General features: G+C 31.9%; 2 protein-coding genes across 2 annotated transcripts; both read left to right on the top strand.

Moving 5' to 3' along the window:
* The first annotated feature begins 1,103 nt into the window (after positions 1–1,103).
* On the top strand, positions 1,104–12,799 carry LOC124360913 (probable cytochrome P450 6a13). The gene is made up of 4 exons (XM_046814915.1): positions 1,104–3,414; positions 5,095–5,310; positions 10,519–10,763; positions 12,607–12,799. Exons 1-4 carry the CDS (start codon positions 2,454–2,456, stop codon positions 12,736–12,738), a joined length of 1,554 nt encoding a protein of 517 aa, XP_046670871.1. The 5' UTR covers positions 1,104–2,453; the 3' UTR covers positions 12,739–12,799.
* A 3,352-nt stretch (positions 12,800–16,151) lies between these two features.
* LOC124360912 (probable cytochrome P450 6a14) lies at positions 16,152–23,916 on the top strand. The gene is made up of 5 exons (XM_046814914.1): positions 16,152–16,306; positions 18,051–18,240; positions 19,717–20,669; positions 22,273–22,488; positions 23,642–23,916. Exons 3-5 carry the CDS (start codon positions 20,570–20,572, stop codon positions 23,899–23,901), a joined length of 576 nt encoding a protein of 191 aa, XP_046670870.1. The 5' UTR covers positions 16,152–16,306; positions 18,051–18,240; positions 19,717–20,569; the 3' UTR covers positions 23,902–23,916.
* The last annotated feature ends 1,980 nt before the right edge of the window (positions 23,917–25,896 follow it).

Here is a 25,896-nt window from a genome sequence, read left to right as displayed (position 1 = left end):
TATGCCACATTTGCCAAGATTGTATTAGTTTGTTACTTCTGATGGTGACAATTACATTTTTTACTGTAAACACTTTACAGCAGGTTTCGTCACTGAATGTAAACATTGATAGGGACAAAAGAACAGAACTATTGCAGTGCTGAGACACAGTAGAACAGCTGTGAGTTGAAACAATGCAGTCTCAGCTGGACATGTGCATTATATATGCATCTTAGTGTGTACTTCTTCATCACTTAATTTACTCCTCTCTTGGATAGCATTATAAAATGTCCATACTATCCTACTCTGTTCATATTTATTTACCATGTGAAGTAATTTCTTGTATAAATTTCTAATCACATCACTCTATTATTAGTTTTTACTTACATTATGTAATAATTAAAAATGTATTATATACCCAGCAGTTGTTATTTTCCCCAAGTCATTATTGATGTTATGACTTGTACAAAACATATTTTACTGTTTTAAAAGAATTATATAAGTAGTGTAAAAGAAGGGCATGGTGAAGGGATAAGACCATGTTAATTTTTTATGTGTAATTTTTAAATGATATAGAAAATTGCCCTTTATTGGCTACATTATAACTACTATATATATATGTAACAATATGGATAATTAAAATTATGTAACCACCAGAAGCTAGTTACTATTATGGCAATGAAAATAATTCAATGTGAATGATAGCTCCAGTTCACCTTCCTTTTACATGCAGCATCTGAAATCTGATGCTGTTTCAGACTTGACTCCTGGAATCCAGAGTCATGTTCATCTGAAGGGATAGAAAAATAGTCGGCAACGAAGAACGATGAAGCTTAAAAAGGAACTTTTTACATCATTTCGACATCAGAGACACCCAAAAAACTTAGTTGATTTATCTTAATTATAAAACTGAAATACTCAAACTCGAAAAATGTGGTCTATTTTTAATTATTTTAAAAATACAAGTACTGTAAAATAAATTGTAATACCGTTTATTCTAGTAAAAAAAAAACAAAAATTTGTCTTTAATTTTTTTCATTTCATATCTTGTAGAATGTTTTAATATTATTATTATTTAATATTTTGTCTACTTTGAACAGTAATAATTTTAATACTAATAATATTTAAATGAATCATATTTTTAATAACTCTCAATATATTCTTATCATATTGTGTTTAATATTTTTACAGGAAAGTAAACATATATTAAATGTATTATAGCTATAAAATAATCATATTCATATTACTTCTTTGAATTACATCATAGACTTACAAAAAGACTTTTTAAAACACAGAAAGACAGACACATAATCAGCCATACTTATTTCAGAGTATGAATATATTAGCATTGATTTTATTATCAGTAAAGTGTTGAATAACCTTGATTGAAAGTTGCAATCAGGCATAGATTAAGTCAGTGAGAAGTTTAATAGTGAGTGATATATCTTACTGAAAGTGTAAATTGTTACAAGTGTACAGAGTGAATATAGACCAACTTGAAGTTCACCAACTGATTAATTTATTGATGAAGAGCGTAAAGAGGCTTGTATTGCTTTTTTTGCATTTGACAATTTAGAATTGTATACAGATAGTTGGGTTGCATTTGTATACTATAATATTTGTATGTACACACACAGTCCATGATATTGATCAACTATTTAATGAGCTTTAAATACCAGAAATTTAATGGCTAGAGCATTTGTAACATTTTACACCAAAATATAATAAGTAAATTTAATTTAACAAAATGTTAAAAATTAAAATCATTCATTGTATTTACTTGTTTTATTCATTATTCATTTAGTTACTTGAGTTATAAAGAAGTTTTTACGGCTGATTTAAAAAAATCCTTACATTCTATACCACTAGTTTCATTTTGTTTTACTTAAAAATTAAAACTCTATTTTTTATAACTTTTGTGCATATTACCAGAAAAATGAATCTATGCCATTTTTTTAATATCTCTTGGATATAAATAACAAAAACGTGATCGTTTTGCTTGCCTATGCCCAGCCCTGGGATTCATTTTTGTGCTTTAAAGCTAGGATGGAATCAACTACAGTTAGGTATGTTAAAGACATAAAACTTTTTTGAACCATCATTCAGTGATAAAAAATAGTATATTATATTAAATACATCACCTATTTTAGTTCCAAATAGATGACTGAGTAGTTAAGTTAACGGATTTATCATCACCCATCTTTAATAATAATTTTAATATAACCAGATATTACGTTGGTAAATAACAATAATAATGATAATAATACATAAGTAGTCAAAGTTTAAGCTTCCAAGCCCACATAATCGTTGGTACTCAAATTTGCAATATCCCAAATTCTGACGTTTTTGTCCTCCTCATTTTTGGTTAACTTTACCAGTCTTTCATTCAGAGTATTGTAGAGATCAGTGAGGTTAAATATGATCCTGGGTGAAAAATAAACTTTTGTATTGCAGGTGCAGGGGGTAATCCTGGGATGGCTATAATCACTGATTATTTTTTCATAGACATTCTACTGGTTTTAACCCCTGTAGTATACTTTTTAGTTTGGTACCTCACAAACAACAATAACTATTGGAGTAAAAGAGGAGTGCCAAATATCAGAAAGGAACTTTTTCTTGGTATTCTGACAGGGAGGCAGTCTCAAGCCGACAGCATTCTAGAACTGTACAAGACGTTTGGGGGTGAAAGATATGGAGGATTCTTCCAATTAAGGAAACCAATACTCATGATACGAGACCCAGAACTGATACACAAAGTTCTTGTAAAGGACTTCACGTGTTTCCACGACAGAGATCTGCCAGAGCTTAACTATGATCCTTTATCAGCAAATCTGTTTAGTTTAAAAGGTCAAGCGTGGAGAACCTTGCGCTCTAAATTGATCCCAACATTTAGTAGCAGTAAAATAAAAGGTATGTTCGATCAGGTAATAATGTCATCTGAGAAAATGATAGAAAGCCTGGAAGGTTGTGCTGGAGATGGTTCTGATGTAGAATCTAAAGCTGCACTATCAGAATTTACATTGGATGTGATTGCGAGTTGTGCATTTGGTATCCATTTATCAACACAAAGACCTGACTTCAATAAATTTAAAACAGTGGTTAAAAATATATTCACACCATCATTGTTGCAAGTAGTGAGATTTTTAATAGTCATTCTAATGCCAAAACTGGCTGAAAAGCTGAACTTGAGGCCATTTCCAAATGAGGTTGGAGACTACTTTATAGGTTTGACAAGAGCAACAATGAAGCATCGTAAAGATAACAATATTAAGAGGAATGACTACTTCCAATTGTTGCTGACACTCAAGGAGCAAGAAGAGGGTGAGAAGCACGTGGGACTGACAACATCAGATGTTACTGAAGAGGATGCTGATGTTGAGGCACATTATACAGCAGACTCAAATGTTCAATTCTCATCTTCTGACAATAAAAGATGTAAGTTGTCAAAAGTAGCAGTTATTTTTTTATAATATTTTCAGATGAGACTAATTTCTTTTTATATTAAGATTATCACTGTTATTAAACGCTAAGTGGGTTTTGAATGTTTTGTTTAATCTGCATTTTAATAGTACATATGTCTACAAGACATCATACTTTGCTAAATACTTAATCTAATGTTTAGTTTAAAGCTACAAATTGTAATATAACTTACGTGCCAACTGGTATACAAGAAAATGCTACTTGGGAATACCGATTATTGCATGAATGAAAGCATTGGTTTTCAGATTTCAGCTGCAGATAATGCAGGTTTAAATCCTGTTCAAACGTTCTCACTTTTTGTCAGTACTGTCCAACCTGTATTTTATCAACCCTCCCCCTCTGTGTTAAAATCCTGATTCATTTGGGGAATGGGCAGAGTATGGCTAAAAGAGGAATAGCCTCTCAAGTTAATAAATAAAGGAATAACTTTACTGTTGAATATTTTAAGCACCACTTTGTTCTTGATGGATGCTAAAAACACTCAGTAACCAACACAAAGCAAACTAAGCTATCCATTTGTCAACTTAGCTGTATTGGAATTGGCTTGAGATCAAACAATCTTTATCGTAAGGTGCCAACTTTTTGATAATCTGATACTGGCACTCTTTCATTTTCAGCCTGCAATAAGGAAGCCATATTGATTGCTGATGTCAGCCAATCACGGTACACCTTCTCCACTCAGTATTATAAGCAGATAGTATTATTGGCTCTGTCAGTTTTGGCTCAATGAGAGACTACCACTGGCTCTCCACAATATTTAAATTGTATAAAAAATGTTTTAATGCAGTTTAAACTAAAAAAAAAAAACAAATGATAGAATCAAACAGGTTTTGCAACTATAACATAAAACCATAACATGGTATGAAAATGCCAATTTTCCAGGTACTTTTCTTAGCTGTTCATACCTCATGGAATTAGTCATTGATGTTTGGTGCCTGAGTTCACAAAAATATAAAACGTATTTTCCATAATTTGATCTTTATTTATTTTCATCTTTGTACTCTTATTTAATAAAATAACTCAAATATACTTGTGTGTTACAACATAATTTAGTTATTTACAAAAATTAAGCCAGAATGTCCATAATGAATGTCCATAATATGTGTAGAGACAGACTGGAATGTTATCTCTTACATCAAACTCTAAAGACAAAACCTGTGTATAGTTTGTAATTATGTATTAGGTTAGTTCTTTACCTGAAGAAAAGATCAGATTGCAGATCTCGAAACGTAGTGTTACTGATTTCTTGTTCCACTGAACGATGGCAAACGTCCGGAAAAATCCTGTTTTCTTCACAAAACCTGTAGCATATACAGAAAAATAGGTTTCTTTCAGGGACTGACATTTACTTGTAATATTACTTAAGATACAGCAAGGTTTTTGTTTGCTATATACTTGGTGTTTTTTATTTAAAATATGCTTGTTATACTTTAGAGAGGTAATCCACAGCGGAAATCTTCCGATTCAGGTAAGAAAAATGATTTGTTTGTATATACATGACTATATACATATTTTGGGAGACCAGAAGCTAAACACTATCTTAAAAGTGTTCAAAAGCACATTAAAATAGCTATAGTGATATTGGAAAGTGCGAGGCTTGCGAAGTTTACAAGAGTAAAACTAACCATACCTCAGTGTTCACAGAGGAAGTGATCTGCGCGAACAGCTTCATTTTCTTAATTGGATCAGAGTCCATATCAAACACTATCAGTTTAGTACTCTTTGAGTTGTGCCGACATCCAGACGTCCAGCTGAAACTGCAACAGGAAGTGGACTCAATGCTGGTCAAGTGCGGCGGCTGGTCTTACGAGGCTGTCAGGGACATGGTCTACTTGGATCAGATCATCCAAGGTCAGTTTGTGAAATCAGTAAGGATATCGATTCAGACTATTGATGCAAAGGCTCACTGTAGTATACTTTTAAGGAAACATTTTAATATTGATACTCATTTATTACTGGTAAAGATTACATACATTGTCACATTGAAAAACACAATATTGTACATTTCAATTTTTAAAAAGCAATGCAATCCTCCAGTTCGTCCAGATCTTTAAAAGAAGTGAATACAGTAAATTAAATAAAATAAATCAATTAAAACATATCAATTAATTAATTAAAAACTAATTACAACACAGATAAAAGAATTTCCCAAGATCAACAACAATTATCCAATTTATGACTAATCCCAAAAAAACTCATCCACTTCATAAAGTGGGTGTTCCAAAAGGAAAAATCCAATTTGTCTTTTGAAAATACCAAATGGCAGTGATCTTAACCATTTGGCAGTGTGTTCCATAATTTTGGTCCAAGAGATAATGTTGCTAATGAATATTGTTTGGAAATCATTTTTTTGGTTACAATATTGTTTGCGCCCCTTGTGTTATATTGGTGGATGTTTTTATATGTTAGGTTGTTTGACGTAGCCATATAAAGCAACAGTTTATACACAACTAAACAAGGGACCGTCATAATATGAAGTTCTTGAAATTTTTGTTTACATGAATCCTTATAGCCAATACCAGAAATATAACGTACTGCTTTTTTTGTATTAATAAAATTTTATTAATGTTCTTCTTAAATGTATTTCCCCATATTTCAATACCAAAAACCAACTGAGAGTAAAAAAAATGCATAATATACCATTTTAAGAGCTTTTTCGTTGCAAAATTCAGACAGTTTTTCTCATCATAAAATATTGCTTTAGATAACTTTAAACAGAGAGTAGTTTTAATATGGTCATTCCAATTTAAATTTTTGTCGATAACCAATCCGAGAAATTTTGTAGAATCATACATTGGTATTACTAAATTGTCAACTGCTATTTGAATTTCAAAGGAAGATTTTTTATTTGAAGTAAAATTGAGAGCTGTTGATTTATTTGCATTTACTGTTAAAAAGTTTCATTAAAGTATTGCGCTATATTATTAATTTGTATATTTGCTATGATTTCTAAATCCTCCAAATTTTTTGTGTATAGTATAGATGTGTCATCTGCATATAAAATTGTCTGGTTAGGATTACTTACATTTCCAATGTCATTAATATATATTAAAAATAGCAATGGACCAAGAACGGAACCCTGAGTCACACACCCCACTTAATGTCTGATCTTTTAGATGTGACTTCACCCTGATCATTTTTTATGGGTGACAAACTGTTTCCGACAGACCAAGTAAGATTTCAGTAAATCATGAGGTATCGCTCTTATTCTGTAGTTTTCTAATTTATCAAGCAAAAATATTTATATTTACACAGTCAAAAGCTTTTTGCAAATCCAGAAACACACCACAAATAAAATCACCATTTATCATTCCTTCCATTATTTCATTAAGAAATTTGATTATGGCTGACAAAGTGGATTTTCCCCTCATGAATCCATGCTGATTTACAAAAAGTATGCTCTTAGCTTCTAAAAAATCAATTAACCTATTACAAATAGCTTTCTCCTCAAAAACTTTAGAAATAACAGGCAGAAGTGCAACTGGTCTATAGTTAATAATTTCTGAGCAGTTTCCCTTGTTTTTAAAAATAGGCACAATTTTAGAAATTTTTAGACTGTCTGGGAAAATTCCTGATTCAAAAACTTATATTGATTATAGATGATAAAGGTTCCTGCTATAACATCTGAAAATATTCTTTAATAAATTAGTACTTATGCAGTCCCAACCAACTGCAAAACTATTTTTCAAGTTCTTTATTATTTTTAAGAAATCTCTTTTTCAGAGGTTGGTGAAGAAACATGCTGCTTTCAATTCTTTTACCCTTAAAAGAGTAATTCAGATTATTAAAAATTAATGGCCAATTGTTCAGGGATGCCCTTAAAATATTTATTTAAACTGATTGGCAATAACAATGGGATCAGTTATCAAATTAGCATTGCATCTTAGTGAAATGTTAGCTCTATTTTTTGTATTTCTTTCCTAAATCTCTGTTTATGATTTTTTCATGTATCAGCATTTATGTTTTTGAATTCAAAAATTTTATTTGTCATATATTCTTGTTTTGTTTTTTCTTAGCAGACTTTCATATTTTTGCTTTTGCATTTTTAAAAGATTCTTAATTCCAAATTTATTACGATTTCGAACCCAGAGTGATTCAAGGAAAATTAAAACATTTTTGTCTCCGTAATTTCTTTAGTTATCCATGGAGTTTTATCTTTAATCTGTTTCTTAATATTTTTAATTTTTATTGGGCAACAAATATCAAGATTATAATTTAATATTTCAACAAAACTAGAATATTGCTTATTGACATCACAACTTGATGTCACTATATCCCAGTTTTTTTCTTTTTGAAGAAAATAATTTAGTATGCGTACATTTTCTGCATTGAAAGACCTTGCTTTTGTTGGTATTCGCTTTAAGGAATAATCTGTTGCATCATTAATAGGAATATTAAGTGTGATACCAAAGTGATCTGATAATCCTGTAATTATGACTTTTGAAGTTAATTTTTTTAAGCCCAACTTTTTATTGATTACTATATTATCCAAAGCTGACTGTGTATTCTGAGTTACTCTGGTTGGTTGGTTTATCAGATATCTAAAATTGAATTCATTAAGAAAAGTCATTAGTTTAAATTTATTGTTAAAGTGCACTAAAATATCAATATTAAAATCTCCCATCAGAATACAATTATTAGAACTAGAATCAAATGAGTCAACTATTCTGGATAATTTACATATAAAACTATCAATATCAGAATTGGGCGGCCTGTAGGTACAAATAATTATGTAATTCTCATTGTTTATTTTAGTTATAATTCCTGTAGCTTCCAGTAATCCTTCACATGAAGTTATATCAAGTTTTTAAATGAAACAGAACGTTTTGTGAAAATTGCAGCTCCACCACCTTTAATTGAGGTTCTAGAAAAAGAATTAGCCAATGTATACATTCCATTATTAAATTTGATGCATTCAAGAATGTTATCCGCTCGACCAATGTTCAGTTATCAGTAAAATATCAGGATTTATCTGGCCAATTAAAATTTCAAAATGGTTCAATTTGGTTGTAAGCTCCTTGCATTCTGATGGAAAATCTTAAAGTCTGTTATACATTTGTCTCTGCCTGTGATACTTGCAAGTTTTTTGTCTAATCTAATTCAAAATCTATTCTATTATTATAGGTTACATTAAAAACTATTAAAGTGTCACTTGAACAAGATACTGAATGCTCCCTAGTAGAAAGAATATCACTGAAAACATTTTTCTTCTTAATTGCACTGTGTGGAGTAGACCATCCTGAAAAGTTAGTGGCCACCGATTCATTGTTGAGGCGTTTGGTGTCCGTAGACTTTGTTGTGTTCAACACTTCACAGGAGTCACCATCGACAAATGATGTAGATGTCTAACACTATATTTGGGTTTGACACGTCAGGATTTTCATGATTCTGCAGCAGCGCAGAGATGGTATGTCGCAGATGTTGAACAAACTCGGCATGTGTTAAACCATTCCTTAACACTCTTCTTGCCTTTTTCGTCATACGTTACAATAGTTACAGAGGTTCCCCGTGACACGCTGAAAATCAACTATTTGAGCACAAAAATGTTCTGGATTAATACCATCCCGCACACATCCCATGGGTGAACAAATCAGCTGACTGAAATTTCTTTTCTTGAAGTCCTCTTTGAGTTGTTGAAATGCATGATCATATATTTCACCATTAGGTTTTTGAAAATAATTATCTTTAGTGATTAGACTATATACAGCCACTACGGTTTCAGTTACCTGGCAAGCCAAGTGATCACTGAAATAATCCTTACTAATATCTGGTTTACCGAAGTGCCTCTTGAAAACTTTAGCTACACCAGCGCTCATATTTCTGTCATTGCTGAAGTCTCCCGAAAAACACAATGCGCAAAGGCAACACTTTTTGTCTGTACAGTTATCCTTTATTAGTCTGTTCATGTCTGCCTCAATGATGTTGATCTGTTTTAGTTCTTCATGTGGTTTTTTTCTGGTAAGCCAAACTCTCGAACCAAACTCTCTGGTAATCTATCCTCTGATTGCCACAATCTAACAGCCTTTATTATTAAAGCAGCCAGTTTATATTTCCCACTTTTATTCAAATGGAGGCCATGTTTAGTATAGTGAAGTCTTCTAAGACAGTTTAGGTTCAGTACATAGACATTTTTCATTCTAGCTGTTAGTTCAATTATATAGTTTTATTTGCTAATCTTAGCAATTTATTTATGGGATTGTTCCATAGTGTTTTATCATGTCTTATAGGTACAGTACTGATAAAAACAGGCCTAAACTTACTAATTATTTGTAGTTGTTTATCAAGGTCTTTGTAAATATAATCAAAACTTCCATTCAGGCTGTCATTGGGTTCCACCAAGAATTATTAGAGGATTTTTACTTTCTAAGGCACTGGACTCAATAACCTGTGCTAGAGTGGTGTTTGCTCTCACATAGCCAAAAGCGTGAATTTTCCCATATTGAAACCACAGTGGGTCATGTATTTCAATATCTCAGACATAATAAATTTGAAAGTGGTGGAAAAAACACCATCCTACATGGGAAACAAATTGTTCAATAAATTACCTTTAAGGTTTAAGGAATTATGTATTCAGGTGCATTTTGAGATAACATTAAAAAGTTGTTACTTAAAAAAACATATTATAATGTAAGTGATTTTTTAAATTAAGTTTTTAAATTTTAAGTACTGTATAACTGTTTGTTAATGTTGATTTTTATATTTTTAAGTAGGTCTACAAGTTGACATAATTACTTTCCTATGATAAGTTAATTAATACCCTGTTTTAGTGTGTGTGTGTGTTATTGCTGTTTTGCGTGTTTTATTGTATTGTGTGTTTGGATTTACTCATACAAGAGTAGTGTAGGTTATATTTGACAATGTCATCTTTTTTATAGCTGTGCTATGTTATTACAAAACGTTTTTGACAATAAAGATCTATTTATTTATTTTAAATAGGCATTCATCAATCAGTCAATCTAACTTTTCTGACCACCTAAGTGGCTTTGCTCACAATTAGCTGACTGGTTTGCGTTCTAAGCATAAATATTTTGTTTGCATCTACATTGAAATTCATTTTAGAATCCCAGCGAATGTACCCTGTCCTACCTTTACTGACAAGAGAGTGCACCAGAGACTACAAGATCCCGGACTCGGACCTCACCATAGAGAAAGGTGTACTTGTCATGATCCCCGTGGTGGCCCTGCACCATGATCCCCAGTACTATCCTGACCCTGAGCAGTTCAAGCCTGAGAGGTTCCAAGGCAACAATTTTAAGCCCAGCTCCACCTTCTTGCCGTTCGGTGATGGACCGAGAATATGTATCGTCGGTGAGAGGTTTTTGATGTTACTTATCATAATCCAAAATATTATTAAGTAATAAATCTGTAATCAGTTACTAAATTTGAGGTTATGTAAGAATTAGTAAGCAAGGGTTCATACATAATACTCACAACAGAGTTAAAAAGTATTAAACACAGTTAATTTCAAATAATGCTCTTATATTTTTTTCAAAGTCATCACTCAATTCTCCACATAATTTGAATTCTTCAATTAAACTGAAATTGTATTGATAAACTGTCAATAATAACGCACTATTATAAATATGAGATTTGTAAAACATTGACTGCACTAACAACAGACAGCACTAGCAGTACAGAGAAGATCGAGAATATGAGACATGTAATAACATATGTGCATGTACATGCTATGATATACAACGTATTATAAAGGAAGGGGTTGTTTAGCAAAGATGAATGCTAAAGGGGAAAACTTGGTATCAGTTATTATAATATAGAGTTCTTATTTTTAGATTGAGCTTTGGACTACTTTTTTTTAGATTTGATGTACGTCTTTCGTTACACTTTAAAACGATTTACATCTTGAGCTACGCTTACATTAAATTGTTTTGCCGAACTTATTGTAGACCATCCTCCATTAGATTTGAAGAAACACTAACTACCTTAAAACCTATTTCTCAAATCCAGTATTCATTTACTAAGTGTAAATTTCACAACTTGAGCTAAGACAAGTATATTAAACCATCTAGAACAGGACCTGCATTGTAAATGTTTCAAACTTTAAACCAGCGTAATTTATTAAAGAGTGAACCCTTTGAGATCGGATTTGTGGCATTGTACTCTACTAATAAAGACCTTTAGTTTGATATACTACTCAACCTATGCTGTCATTTAAGATTTCCTTCTGATTCCTTGTGGGCCATCCCCCTGACATGACAAAATAATGGTATTTACTTCAAAAAGTAGAAGCAGTTATAAAGTACCAAATTTTATCACTTTACCTATAATCGTGTGTGAATTATCAAGCCTGTGCCGGACTTTTTAAATTCCCAATACATCTATATACATTCTCTCTTGGTATTTGGGCTCAAATGTAGTGGTGAATAAATAAATAATAAAACTGTTCTTAGATGAAACTCTACACAAATTACTGAGTCTAGATTAAATACAATGGATGTTTAAAAAGACAAATAGTTAGTAGTTTTGTTTTTATTTTTAAATAAACTGCTCATTATTGATTAAGTTAACAATGAGAGGTGTGAGATAATTAGATCATTTACCAACACATTTTATAATGGACACAGATCTGTTAAAATAAAAAAAACAATTAAAGGATTATTTAACTAAGTTATCTCTATATTCTTTTGAAGAATATTTCAATATAAAACCCAATTATTAATTTAAAGAAGAATTGAAGATAAATTGTTAAGATGTTACAATTTTTTAATTTATATTTCAAAATTAATATTTAGTTTTATTGTAGTGATGCTATTCTTTGTGCTTTGTACATATTATGGAATAAAGTGGTAAAAAAACAAAAAATATAGTATTGTATAATGAAAAAGTATGGTGAGCTTAAATAGTGGTTTTATTTGAAATCCATATATGATGTTAAAAATTATACATAATGGTTGAAATTTCATAGATTTCAATATTAATGTTATAATTTCAATATAATAACAAATACAAAGATGTTCAACATCGTTATACATGGCATTCAAAGTTTATACATGATGCTAAAAATCTATACAATATGCTTGAAATCTATAAGTGACACGTAATTGCTGTAACATTCCGTCTAGGTCACTATACAACTTGTTACTTCTCAAATAAAATACTGCAATATACAAGTGGTTATTGCATGTTACAGCTATGAGGTTTGCAATGATGGAAGTGAAGTCTTGTTTGGCCAGAATCATGTCCCAGTACTCGGTGAAGCTCAGCAGCAAGACTCAAGTGCCTCTCAAATTTGTCCCAAGGTTGTTCACACTCCTTCAGTGAAAGGTGGAATATGGTTGTCATTTACAAAACGGAGAACAGCATAAATTAAATGGTTTTAGAGTATAAACGGAAGTTATTTTTTCAACGACCAGTTGATACCTTCATTGCAGATATATACCAGAGTCTCCAATACGCATTAAAATGCCTTCTACAGTCTACTACACAATAACTTCGTAGCTAAACATATTAACAATGGGTGGATACGAGGGGGAACCAGGGGATCCAGACCCTCTCCAAACTCCAGAAAAATTCTTTACATGTGGTTTTTTTCTGTAAGTGCTTTGTTTTCCATTTATCCACAACGAAGTCGAGGGAGAAATTAGATTGTCAAAGTTTAATTGAAGAGGTTTTATGGCTGCTTGCCAGTGAGATCTGTGGAAAGTCGGCTGTACCCAGAAACAGCCATGTCTCTGTGTGCAGGTCTGCCTTTGATCAGCCACTTCACGATTAATATTAGAATAAATATGTTTAATGAGCAAGTTTGCTTACTAAACCACAAAACTTACTACGGGGCAACAAATACTTTAAAAATCACACATAAATTTTTAAGCACAATAATTGTGCTCAACCTCTAGTTCTCATCATAAACACTGAAAGATGGGTTCCTGACGCATGATATATGACTAAATCCATTTTAAAAATATTGTAGGACTCTATTGTATTACATCACAAGTGCTTTCACTAAGAAAGCTAGGATTTTCGACTTTGGAGTTCTTCTAGATTGGTCTAAAATACTAGTGTATACTAAAATAAAATAAGTGTTACTAAAATCGTGTGTGAACTATTGAATCAAATACACGTAATCTTCTATAGAAATTGTGGGTGAAGCCGCGGGCATGTGCTAGTTAATATTATAAATGTGAAAGTCCATTTTTTTGTTGGTTTTGCTTTCACGCATAAACCATTCAACCAATTGTACTGAAATCTTACATGGACATTCTTAGGGTCCCTGGGAAGAGTATAGGCTTATTTTTATTTCGAAAATCCCTCCAGGATACATCCGATTGGTCTCTAAAGTTGTGTAATATGAATTGAAGTGTTAAATGTAATAAACTGTTCTGCGTGAAAATTGTATTATGACAAGTATGACCGTATGTTTCATTAATTTAACCACTATTTTCAATTTGTTTAAATTTATAGAGCAAAAGTAACAACAATTCTTATTTAATATCTAGGCAACAAGGAAACCAATTAATATATTCTGGATTTTACCTAATGAACTAAATTGCAAATGTTTTGCATGTAAGATATTAACTTTGGTTTCCTTAGACATTGTGGGATGTCATATTTACAGTATCTCAAGGAACAAAAATGGAAGGACTGGGCATTAGCTTGAGTCAACAAACTATTTGCTCCGTGCCTACAATTTGAAGAAACAAGTGAGCGTAGTGAGTCCGTGATTATAGCAAAAGGAGTCACAAAGCAGTACACAAGACACGAAGTACAATTTTAATGACAGAAAATCGTTGAGAGGACACAGCATCCATTTTTCACTGATGAGGTATACGATACTGATTAGGTATATAAATACTGATATAATTCCTAGACTGGACCGAGGAAATGTATGACACAGCGAACATGGATTGGGAAGCAAGGTGTAACTTACTTTACTGTACCATGTAGGCCTTATCTTTACATATAGATGACAACTGTCATAATGAACTGTGTAAGTATTATTGAATATTGATTTTAGTTTTTAATTTTCAGTAACAATATTTATATCCATACAATTTAGAAAACTACTGTTTCGAATCCAACCTCATTACAAAATTAAGTCTACATATATAAATATTGTTTCTTGGGTCAAAATAGTAACCTCCAATTTTGCATTAGAAATAGAATTAATTAAAACCTGAAATAAGAATTACTCGCAATTTTGCTTAATCACTGGTCTTCATGAACACTGTAAAATGGGTACCTGATGCGTGATATATGAATAATTCCATTTTTAAAATATTATAGGACCTTATCGTATTGTGCTTCAAGTACTTTCACTAAGAAAGTTATGAACTTTGACTCTGGAGTTCCTCTACATCATTGGTTTAAAATAGTTCAATTGTTACTGAAATCATGGGATCTATTCAATCAAATACACAGAATGTTTTATAGCAATTTCAGGCAAAGCCATGGGTATGTACCAGTAGAAAACAATAAATTAACCCTTTAATTGCTGAGCAATCCAGTCAGCCTAGTGCCCTCAGCACTATTTTATGTAGTTTCAGCCGTTTATCGACTATTTTTGCCATTCTAAAGAACGTTCACTGCTTTCTCGTGTATTACAAGAACTATTTTGCAGTTTGATGTGTGTTGTAGCTAGACAATTCTGCAACCACATCTAAAGTACATGTTCACAGCCATTGCCAGTATTATACTTTAGGTTTGTTGCATATTTACATAGTTTGAATACGCAGTGTTTAGTTTCAAAGTGAACTTTTAGTAATGTGAATTAAAATTACTTTGTATGTGTTTTACAAGTACACAACAATTTACTAATAGCTATCGTTTTAAAAAACAGTTTTTACATTACAACACCTCTAATTGCTGATTTGTAACAACAAATGAAAAATTAGTTATTTTTAACTGAGTTAAGAATTTTAACAGAAATACGATATGATTTCACAGTTTTGTCTGTGGTAGGCTACAGAGCTACAGCATTTTGAATCAGCCGTGTCATAGGCTCAAAGCTATGAAACGTTGACACTTCTACAACATTCAAAATCTTAAAAATAATGCAATGTTTTAGTTTAAACATTTACTTGTAAGCAATAATATTATAAATATATTTTTAACTTTTTCAACTATTTTTTATAATAGTTTCTTGTTTTTTGCTGATTGGAGTAGCCTTTTCTCTGTTTTAACCGTTTCAAAAATTTGTAAAGAAAACGGTGCAAAAATGTTTTGTGTAAATAAAGTTGCAGTGTGAAATTTACAGAATTTATAATAAAGGTCTTTTACAACTGATGCTACTATTAATTGATGTGACATAATCAATCATCTTTTGTAAGATTAATAAAATACTGATAAGTTAGTGGATTTGAAAAATATGCTCTGTATTAAACAAACAGAACCTAATTTAACAAACACAGTTTGTATTAAGTTTTTTAAATAGGTCAAATCGAGTTCTTCAAGTAAACATTGCATTTAATGTTTGTTTTGAAGATTAATTACAATTCAAATTCTGACCATTTTACTTTAAGTGGTAAAATGTAAAATAAGTTAAGCATTTTAATTTAATAAATGTCTTATGAATAACCAACGCTTTTTATTTACCAAAAATAAAATTTGTCTTATGGCTACAATACAATGTATGTGGAATACAAAACAAAAGACATGATAAGACTAAATTGGAACAGGTGTAGTTTATTGAAGGGCTGAAATCCAGTATCAAGGACGTGTATGAACATGTTCACACACGTTGCATCAGTTATCAAAACTCACTTGGTAATCAAGTTACCTGTTAGCTCTAAGTGGTTGCAAAATCAATGTTTTAAACATTTACAACTAGATCATATATTTTGAAACAGTTAATTTAGGATAAATATATGTTTATATATCTGAAGTACATGCTGTAAGTACATTTTTTTATTTCATGTGTTAAAATAAATGAATAATTTTTCTTATTTAAATCATTTATTGCTTATTTAACATTAAATTAATTTTGTCCTTTAAGAATACTGATAGGTATTTTATAACCACAAATTATAATTACCACATTATCAAGTACTCCAAGTCTAATGGTATATACAAATAAAAGTCCAAAAGACTTCATTCGTCAGACAGTAACTCCACTGCATATTAGAATGAACAAAAACCACAGCGGTACAAACCTAAAATTAAATCTAATCCTATTTTGGCTCATGCAATGGAGCATAATAAAAAATTCAATGAATGCTTTACTTTAAATGCTATTAACAAAATTAAAAATGCACACAAGATTAAAATTAATAATTTAGAACTAGCTCTATACATGCACTAAAAATCCTGATAGTCTAAATTTAAGATATGGATATTTATAGATAAAAAATTAACTATTTAAATTTCAAATTTTATTAAATTACACTATCAACATACAAAATTATTTAAGTGATTAATATTCTTTGGGTAAAGCAAAATTATTTATTCTTTGTACATTCAAAACTACTTTAATTAACATGTGATGTTTGTTTTGTTTATTATATTTTTGTGAGTATTTAACAACCTTTTTTCTCTCTTGAAAAAATATAATTAGATGAAATATAGAGAAGTTTTATATTTAATTTCTGTTGTTTTCCTTGAAGATATACATAAATAAAATAAAATAAATAAATACGCTCTTAGCCATGGAATTATGTCAATTTCCAAAATAAATTCCTGATTATAACCCTAAAAAAAACTTTCCAGTTTCCTTATTCTGTCTATGATCAGACATTAGTAGAGATTGAATTGTTTACAATTCGTATATACTTTGCAGAGTTATAGAAGATGTCTCGCTTTAAAAGTATATTTACTATTCATCCAGTCGCTTTAACATTTTTTTCAATATTTTTATTGTTTACTTCAGAAAAATTATCTTAATGAGATAGCCAATAATTGTATTGAAAAGACATATTTTGTTCTTAGGGAAGAACAATGTTAAATAATCTTAAACACTTTAAAGCCTTTGTTATTGATTATAGAATCATAGAGATGTTTTTTATAATTTATAGATAGGATTAATATTTATCCCAACGTTTTAGTTTTTCAAATAAACTGTGTATTTTTTAGATATTTCAATGATAACAAATATATAAAATTGGAGATTTTTAAATAACTAATAAAAGTATTTTAAAATTAGAAAAAAAGTTTGGATTTGTATTATGTATGTCTTTAAAATAGACAATAGACAAATAGACATTTAAAATGACATCTCAAATAAATTCTGCGACCAATAATGAGCATATAATGGGTTTTGGGCTTGATTTTGTTGTTATGGGGCTAAAACTAAGATAGCTAACTCTTAAAGCCAGGTTTTTATCACTTAAATTTCGGATTAAGAAAAACATGTATTACATCTTTTTAGAGGACTAAAACAAGCACTTCCCTACGCCCACTCTTTGCAACAAACTCCGAATTCATATATCCATACAAAAGTAACACAGAATAGTTGTTAAATGTTTCATATAAATTACTTTTTGTAACTGTCAACATGTTGAAGTCAATCAATGGCTTAAATCAGTAGACGAAAATAAAACTAAGCACAGGATCAATTTAAATTTTCAGCCTAATGTTAATATACTCAAAACACTAACAAAATCCTGATTTGGCATAACTTTAAGAATTTAAATGACTTTAAGGGAGATCAGGAGTATTTTAAAGAGTACGCAGACAGAATCCATCATCGATCCCACTGGACAGAAGCTGCACAAGCGTCAGGTTACTTGGGCTTCTGAACACCAGCGCCTCTAGTCAAGTCAGAATCCTCGAGGAGTGACAGTAACGGAGTCTGTACTCTCAGTAACTTGCATCCTGTTTCTAATCGTACTGGTGAGTACAGTGGTTTACTACTTGTGAATGTTGAGTTTAGCTCCAGTTCACCTTTCTCTTACGTGCAGAGTCTGAAATCTGATGCTGTTGCAGACTTGACTCCTGAAATCTGGATCCAAAAATAGTCGGCGATGAAAAAGTTCAAAAGTAACCCCCTTGCATCATCGTTTCGATATCAGAGACACTCAGATTACGAAAACAGTGCAATCTAGGTGAAGAGGTATTCTCATTGTCTCATAAGGTGCAGAATTGAGTGCACTACGATGTTGACTGACACTTCATGATAAACTATGCAGGGGGGTTCCTTTTGAACTTCTTCGTTCTTCATCGCCGACTATTTTTGGATCTCTTCAGACGAACATGACTCCAGATTCCAGGAGTCAAGTCTGCAACAACATCAGATGTCAGATGCTGCATTAAGAGGAAGGTGAACTGGAGCTAAACTCACCATTCACAACAAATCAGACCTTCCCATTATAGGTGGTTTACTACTTGTTGCTAAATCTTAAAGAAGATCATCGCATCTGGATAAAACTTTGACTAAATAGGCTTTTTTCACTTAACAGTTTTAAATTACCTTATTCTAAACAGCGATGTTTCAGTTTTGAGAATAAAAATAAGTAAAGTACAACCATAATAATGTGGTGTTATTTTATTGGTTTAAACATTGTTTGTAATTTAAACAAACAGTTATCTTCGACTTTGAATGCGATTTCCTATTACATAACAGGTACATCTTAAGCATATCTTTTTTAAATAGATAAATAAACACTCCTGAAAATACGGGATCACTGAAAGATATTCCCATCTCCTGATCCACTTCATTTTGAAACTATAGAGACTTTTCAACTAGAATATCAATAATGGTGTGTAAAATTGACAACTCTCTCATGTTCACAAAAATGGAATGCTGGCCGAAAAAGAATATTTAAAATTAAGTGCATAAATTGTTTTATTAGGCTAACAAAATAAATTGTTATTACTAAAATTTGATTGACTGTTTTAAATTCAATTACTGATGAAAATTTGATAGTAAAACCATTTTATTCAAACTGAAACCGATCCACAGTGACACACTGATAACAACAATAAAAAATTATTTGTACACTCTTAAAAAATGTTCTGCGGTATCCGTAGAAATTCCTCTTTGATAACACTCACCATTCCGTTTCTATAAACATGAGAGAGTTGTTCATTTTTTCATTGTCAATTTTTCACACCATTCTTAATATGCTAATTGAAAAGTGTGTTGGAAGCTTAAACCATTTCTTGGAAACTTAAACATGTAAACCTCTTTGTGGGGCACACTTTATATAGAATAATTTATTCTTTGTTTTAACTATTTTGCTGTATCACAATGGTTATAAACTTTGTGAAGAATCTTGTATTCTCCTACTTCTTCCTGGTGGTGGTTCTTGTGGTGTACATTATCTACGGATATACCAGTGATGTAGCAATGATTATTTTTTGTTCTAGTTCCACTGGTTCACCATGATGGTTATAAACTTTGTGAATAATCTTGTCTACTCCTACATTTGCACGGGGGTAGTTCTTGTGGTTTACGGTATCTACAGATATTTTACGGGCAATAGGGACTACTGGCGTAATCGAAATGTGTCTTACATCCAAAATGAATATCTAACAGAATATTTTACTGGGAAACAATCCGAAACAATATTACAAATCTACCGAAAACTAGCCACGGAGAAATACGGTGGGCTTTTCTTCTTCAATAAACCAGTACTAATCGTCCGTGACCCAGAACTGGTCGATTCAATATTGGTAACAAACTTTTCGTATTTCCAAAACAGAGAGTTACCAGAGATCACACATGAACCGTTAGCTGGGAATCTGTTCAGCTTAAGAGGCAAGGAGTGGCGTGACCAAAGATACAAACTGCTTACTACGTTTACACCTGACAAACTAGAGAGGATGTACGGACAGATCTCAAGCTGTGGGGACAACATGATGGAGAAGTTGGAAGACATCCCTGTACAGAGTAATGGAGGACAGTGGCAGTCAATAATGTTCGATTACGTATTAGACGTAATTTCAAATTGCGCATTCGGAATCCAGTTCCCCTCGTTCAGATTAAACATGTTTAAGGCGATCGTTCAACACGTTTTTAGCACTTCACCTTTACAGATTTTAAGATTTGCGATAATTATATTTTTACCAAAACTAGCATGGTTCGTTAATCTTAGACTATTTCCAAGCGAAATCTGTGATTATTTCATAAACCTGACAAAAGTTAACTTAAAGTTCCGAAGAGACAGTAAGATCCGACGAGATGACTATTTCCAACAGTTAGTTGATCTCTTAGATAAAGATGAGACTGTGGAGATCAAATGTACAAGCGGTACTGTCAGACGACACTACAGATGATGTCATAGTCAACCAGATGCAATTTACAGAGGACACCACTACAAGTAAGTATATAGTCACTGTAGAAATTTAGGTAGTGGTAAACTCGCATTGAAGATGCTTTACTTTTGAAAATGATGTTGGAAGTCTCCTTTTATTACAACTAATTTTTAACATAATATTATTATATTTGGTTCTAACAAGAACAAAAACATCTGTCTGTATATGTAGAATCTTAAATTATTATAACATACACATACAAAATAATAAAACTGGGGAATACGCATTTTTGTAAGTATTTATTTACCAGAATTAATTGAGAATTGGTTTAAAATACCCAATAAATTGAAATCAGCTACAAATTAAAAATGAAAAATTAATAATGTTTCCTGAAAATTATGTCATAAGCATTATTGGAAATTAATGTTGTATTTACCTAAACCTAAGTTATGATACACAATTGCTGGCGTGGAATTTTACGAATAGATAATCTGAAATAATCTGAACTCTAATCCAAGCTTTGGATAAAACAAGTTATAAAAAAGTATTAAATAAATAAGATTGAATTCATATAGTCAGGAACATTTTTGTCATTCAGGCTTACTAAAGCATTGACAGATTTATAGTATTGCTATGCCTCTAGCCTACTTAAATAAATAATATGACAGTATTAAAAACATGGCAAATAAGTTAATGAATAAAGACAGACAAAAAATAGCTACTGTGTTATCAATTCTCCACCTCATCATTATGAAAACTAGAAACTAAAATAACAATACAAACAAAACAACTTAGACATTTTTGATTAACATTTAACAACTACCTAACAAAATATGATTAACTAATAAAATTATACAGACACTTACACAGAACATTAATAAATAATTAAGTACAGTTGTGTAGCATAAAAACTAAATTCTCAGTTAAACATATTCTCAATAGTATATAGGATAGTTATAGATTTATGTTTTCATTAATTTATTGTTTGAATTTGAAGATCACAGATTAAAAGTGTTTTATCTGTTAAATATTGCTTAAGTTTATTTTTAAATGTAGGGAAAAAATTTACAATTTAATATTTTCTGGCATTTTTTTTAGGACATAATTCTTGCATACTTAAGTTTTTCAGAAAAAAGTGCCATCCAATAAAAAGGGGTTGCCAATTTAATCCATTGCCAGGTGTTATATTGATGATAGTTACTTCTAAGTCATGTATTTGATCTCCCATTCTGATGCTACAACTTCATAAATGTGCACTCCGTAAACTGTAAGAATTTTTAGTTCTACAAACTTTATCATGCAGAATTTACCATGTCCACCCACTCTTTGATTGCTCTATCGCTATAAGGTTTGTTGTGTTATCCAGAGTTCACAGAAGACACAGTGTGCGCCAACAGCTTCAGTTTCTTGGCGAGTGCCAAGGCAGTGTCCAGCACAATCAGCCACATCCTGCTGGAACTGTCCTGCCACCCACTCTTTGATTGCTCTATCGCTATAAGGTTTGTTATGTTATCCAGAGTTCACAGAAGACACAATGTGCGCCAACAGCTTCAGTTTCTTGGCGAGTGCCAAGGCAGTTTCCAGCACAATCAGCCACATCCTGCTGGAACTGTCCTGCCACCCACTCTTTGATTGCTCTATCGCTATAAGGTTTGTTGTGTTATCCAGAGTTTACAGAAGACACAGTGTGCGCCAACAGCTTCAGTTTCTTGGCGAGTGCCAAGGCAGTGTCCAGCACAATCAGCCACATCCTGCTGGAGCTGTCCCGCCACCCAGATAGCCAGGAAAGACTGCATCAGGAGGTGATCTCAGTTCTGGCCAAGCATGGTAGTTGGTCGTACCAGGCCCTCCAGGAGATGACTTACTTGGATCAGGTCATCCAGGGTTAGTTCTTGATCCGACGAAATCTATGATTAGCTGCTCAGTTATACCATTTACTTCATCAAAATTTATCAATATCACCAAAATTAGCTTCATCTTCCTTTATTCTTCTACTTTTCCATTGTATTTCACAGTAGCCTCTACCTGCAATTAGTTCAATGCCCGATCCACCAATAAAGTTTCTAATCATAATGTAGCTATGGTGGGAAAGGTTGATTCATTGTGAATGTTGCATTTAGCTCCAGTTCACTTTCCTCTTGTGCAGTCTGAAATTTGACACTGTCAGACTTAACTCCTGGAATCTTCAGACGAACATGACTCCAGATTCCAGGAGTCAAGTCTGTGACTGCATCAGATTTCAGACGCTGCACTAAGAGGAAGGTGAACTGAAACTAAACTTAACATTCACATTCAATCAAGCCTTCCCACCATAACTATTTTATGTTCTCTGATGTCCCTGGGGCTGAGGAGATATGCCCCTAGGATCTTTTCCGAATTTCTGATATGGCAAGACAATATTTAACCAAATATGCTCCGCTGATTCCTCCTCTTCCCCCAATCTTTTACAAGAGCTTTGCTGTTGGAGTAAGCTATCTCGCAACCTGGCTCAGGCCCGACCATTACGGACTCCGCTCCCTTTTTGGCGAGGATGTCTGCTTTTTCATTTCCATGAATGCTCTCATGGCCCGGCACCCAAACGAGTGTTACTCTGTTATTCGTAGGCAGCTCAGCTAGAGCATTCTTACATGCCTAGACTGATTTTGAGTCAAACAAACAGGTATCAAGTGCAGCCTGACTATCAGAAAGTATCAAGTATTTTAATCCTTTAGTCCTCATATGTATGAGTCTTCTGGAGCATGAGTCTATTGCCATGACTTCCACTTGGAAGACCGTGGCGTGTTTTCCCATGGGCACTGCTAGGTTAACACCTGGCCTGTATATTCCGTATCCTGCCCTAGAGTCAAAGCACGAACCATCTGTATAAAACTTCACGACTCCTTTTGTAAGGTAGGCCTCCTTTTTAATCCATTTCTCCTTTTCATCAATAGAGACAGTATATGGTTTTTCAAAGGAGAACTTTATTATTTGATTTTTTATGTTTTATTATTATATAGGTGGTTTTGTAACACATGTAGAACTTTTATGTTGTCAACAGAAGTGCAGCGGATGTATCCGTTGTTTCCGACATTGATGCGGGAGTGTACCAGGCCCTACAAGGTACCGGACTCTAACTTGACCATTGAGAAAGGGGTCCTTGTCCTGATACCAGTTGTGGCACTTCACCGTGACCCTAACTACTACCCCGACCCCGATCTCTTCATGCCAGAGAGGTTTGAGGGCAACAACTACAAACCAAGCTCTACCTACTTGCCTTTTGGAAACGGCCCAAGAATATGTATTGGTAAAGGAAGTTGAATAGTTACTAAGTTAATTCAATTAATTGTATACAAAATTTATTTTACAATTTACAAAAATCATCAAAAGGTGTTATAAGAGTAATTAAAACGCTTTATAAAAATTTGCATATAATCTCTTCTTCAGGTGGCAAAATCTAAAATCTAAAATTATACATGTAGAAGTCCCAGTGGGGTAACTAAGTGGGGAGAGAGGTAAGGGCAATAGAATTCTTTCCAAAAACCCCCAGTTTTTGAAAAAAAAAAATGTATGAGCAATCAAACCTGTTTGAAATATAGGAGTTAAATGTTTTACTTTAAATCAGTCATATTAATGAATTTAAATTTACGTTTTGTGATGTGCTCTTCAATCAGATTTATCCCCCCTAAAGCCAAGTTCTAGTTACACCACTGACAGGAGTGACAAATTGCAAAACACATGATCTACACACATAATATACATCAGTGATACGAGTTGTCTATTGCTGTTGTGTGATGTCATGTTTACAATTATCATCGCAGTGATTTTGTGGACGCTTTATTTCAATTAGTGGTAAATTTGACACACATTATATGTCCTTTGAATAGCTTTGCAATTGAGTGTTGAGCTTCACATTTCTTGCTGCTTTTTCTAAATGTTTAATCTTATATCAGGTTTTATAACTTGAATAAATAATTTTGTTACAAAATTATGGCCAAGGAAAACATCAATTTTTTTTTTAATTACACGTGTAAAACGTGAAACTGATATTCAGTAACATACAGTTTTTTCATCTCCTTGAATTTACAGAGGAAAAATAATCCAAATACTAATAATAGATATATTTTTAAATCAGGTAACTGCAGATTGTTAACTTGATTACAAAAGACATATTCTTTCTAAAGTAGAGTTTGTAATTTTAAACATATCATTACCAAATTTTAATGATTTGTAAGTTTTTGTTAAGTTTGTTGAGCAAAATCGGCTGTAGTGTTGGGGGTTGTTTGTAAGTTCCAAAAATGTATATATCAGTTTGAAATGACTATTATGGAAAACTTTGCTTGAATAAATTAAAGCTTTTCAATTATGAACTCAATAACATCTCTCACTCTTGGGTAGCTGAGGTGTAAGTGTGGGTGGGGTTGAAGTAACAATTTCCAGAATCAAGTCCTGTGGGTGTTATTTGAAAAGGTTTTATGAGCAAAGTAAATTTCACAGATTAGTTTCTTACACCTCAAACTCTTTAAGACTAGCAAGGTTTTTTAATTTTTTGTATACCATTTAATACTTAGTTACTTTATTACATTAGTAAGTCTACTATCAAGGTATGCCTCACCCCTTGTGTGTTTTCTAGATTTAAACAATACATGTTATGGGAGCGCAGTAAATTAAGAAAAAGAATCTACCTCGACATCATTATTTTATATTGATATTAAAATCACTCATATGATCAATTTCACATTAGAATATTTTTGATTTATATATAACCAAGTAGCTCATCAAAAAGGCTTAGAAAATAATTAACAAGAGAATTTGTTGTTCGATAAATTGTTATAATGATAAAATTCAAACTAATCATTTTTTTAATGATAAAAAGCACCAGTAACCTCAAAAACGAAATCTACACATAAATGTTCTAATTTAATAATTTATATAATATATATACATATATATATATTATATATATATATATATATATATATATATATATATATATATATATATATATACATAAATGTTACATATACACTGCAACCCCCTCTTCTAATTAGAGGCTTCTGGCAATAAACACTACCCACACAAAAGCCTACTGGCACATATAACAAGACTTCTGGACAATATGGATACTTTGACGTAAAATATATTTTTTCACATGTCAAATAATAAATGTACAACATATACAGTCAGAAATATATATTTTTATGTTTACTTCAAAATTATATAGCTTTATTTTTTTGATTTTGATATATATAGGGTATAAAAAAGTCGTGCAAGGGCTTGATAATTCCTGAACGATTACAGGTAAAGCAATAAAAC

This window comes from Homalodisca vitripennis, chromosome 4 (assembly GCF_021130785.1).
Source record: "Homalodisca vitripennis isolate AUS2020 chromosome 4, UT_GWSS_2.1, whole genome shotgun sequence".
In the NCBI taxonomy this organism is placed as follows: Eukaryota; Metazoa; Arthropoda; class Insecta; order Hemiptera; family Cicadellidae; genus Homalodisca; species Homalodisca vitripennis.
Note: the sequence above shows the minus strand (reverse complement) of the source record. Positions and strands in the feature narration are given on the sequence as shown.

What these genes read in the sequence shown, in the direction of transcription:
- LOC124360913 (XM_046814915.1), top strand. Translation starts at nt 2,454, where the DNA reads ATGGCTATAATCACTGATTATTTTTTCATAGACATTCTACTGGTTTTA. An exon ending in CTTGGATCAGATCATCCAAG is followed by an intron (nt 5,311 to 10,518) that starts GTCAGTTTGTGA and finishes AATTCATTTTAG; the next exon opens with AATCCCAGCGAATGTACCCT. An exon ending in ATGGACCGAGAATATGTATC is followed by an intron (nt 10,764 to 12,606) that starts GTCGGTGAGAGG and finishes TTGCATGTTACA; the next exon opens with GCTATGAGGTTTGCAATGAT.
- LOC124360912 (XM_046814914.1), top strand. Translation starts at nt 20,570, where the DNA reads ATGAGACTGTGGAGATCAAATGTACAAGCGGTACTGTCAGACGACACT. An exon ending in TACAGAGGACACCACTACAA is followed by an intron (nt 20,670 to 22,272) that starts GTAAGTATATAG and finishes TGTGTTATCCAG; the next exon opens with AGTTTACAGAAGACACAGTG. An exon ending in CTTGGATCAGGTCATCCAGG is followed by an intron (nt 22,489 to 23,641) that starts GTTAGTTCTTGA and finishes TGTTGTCAACAG; the next exon opens with AAGTGCAGCGGATGTATCCG.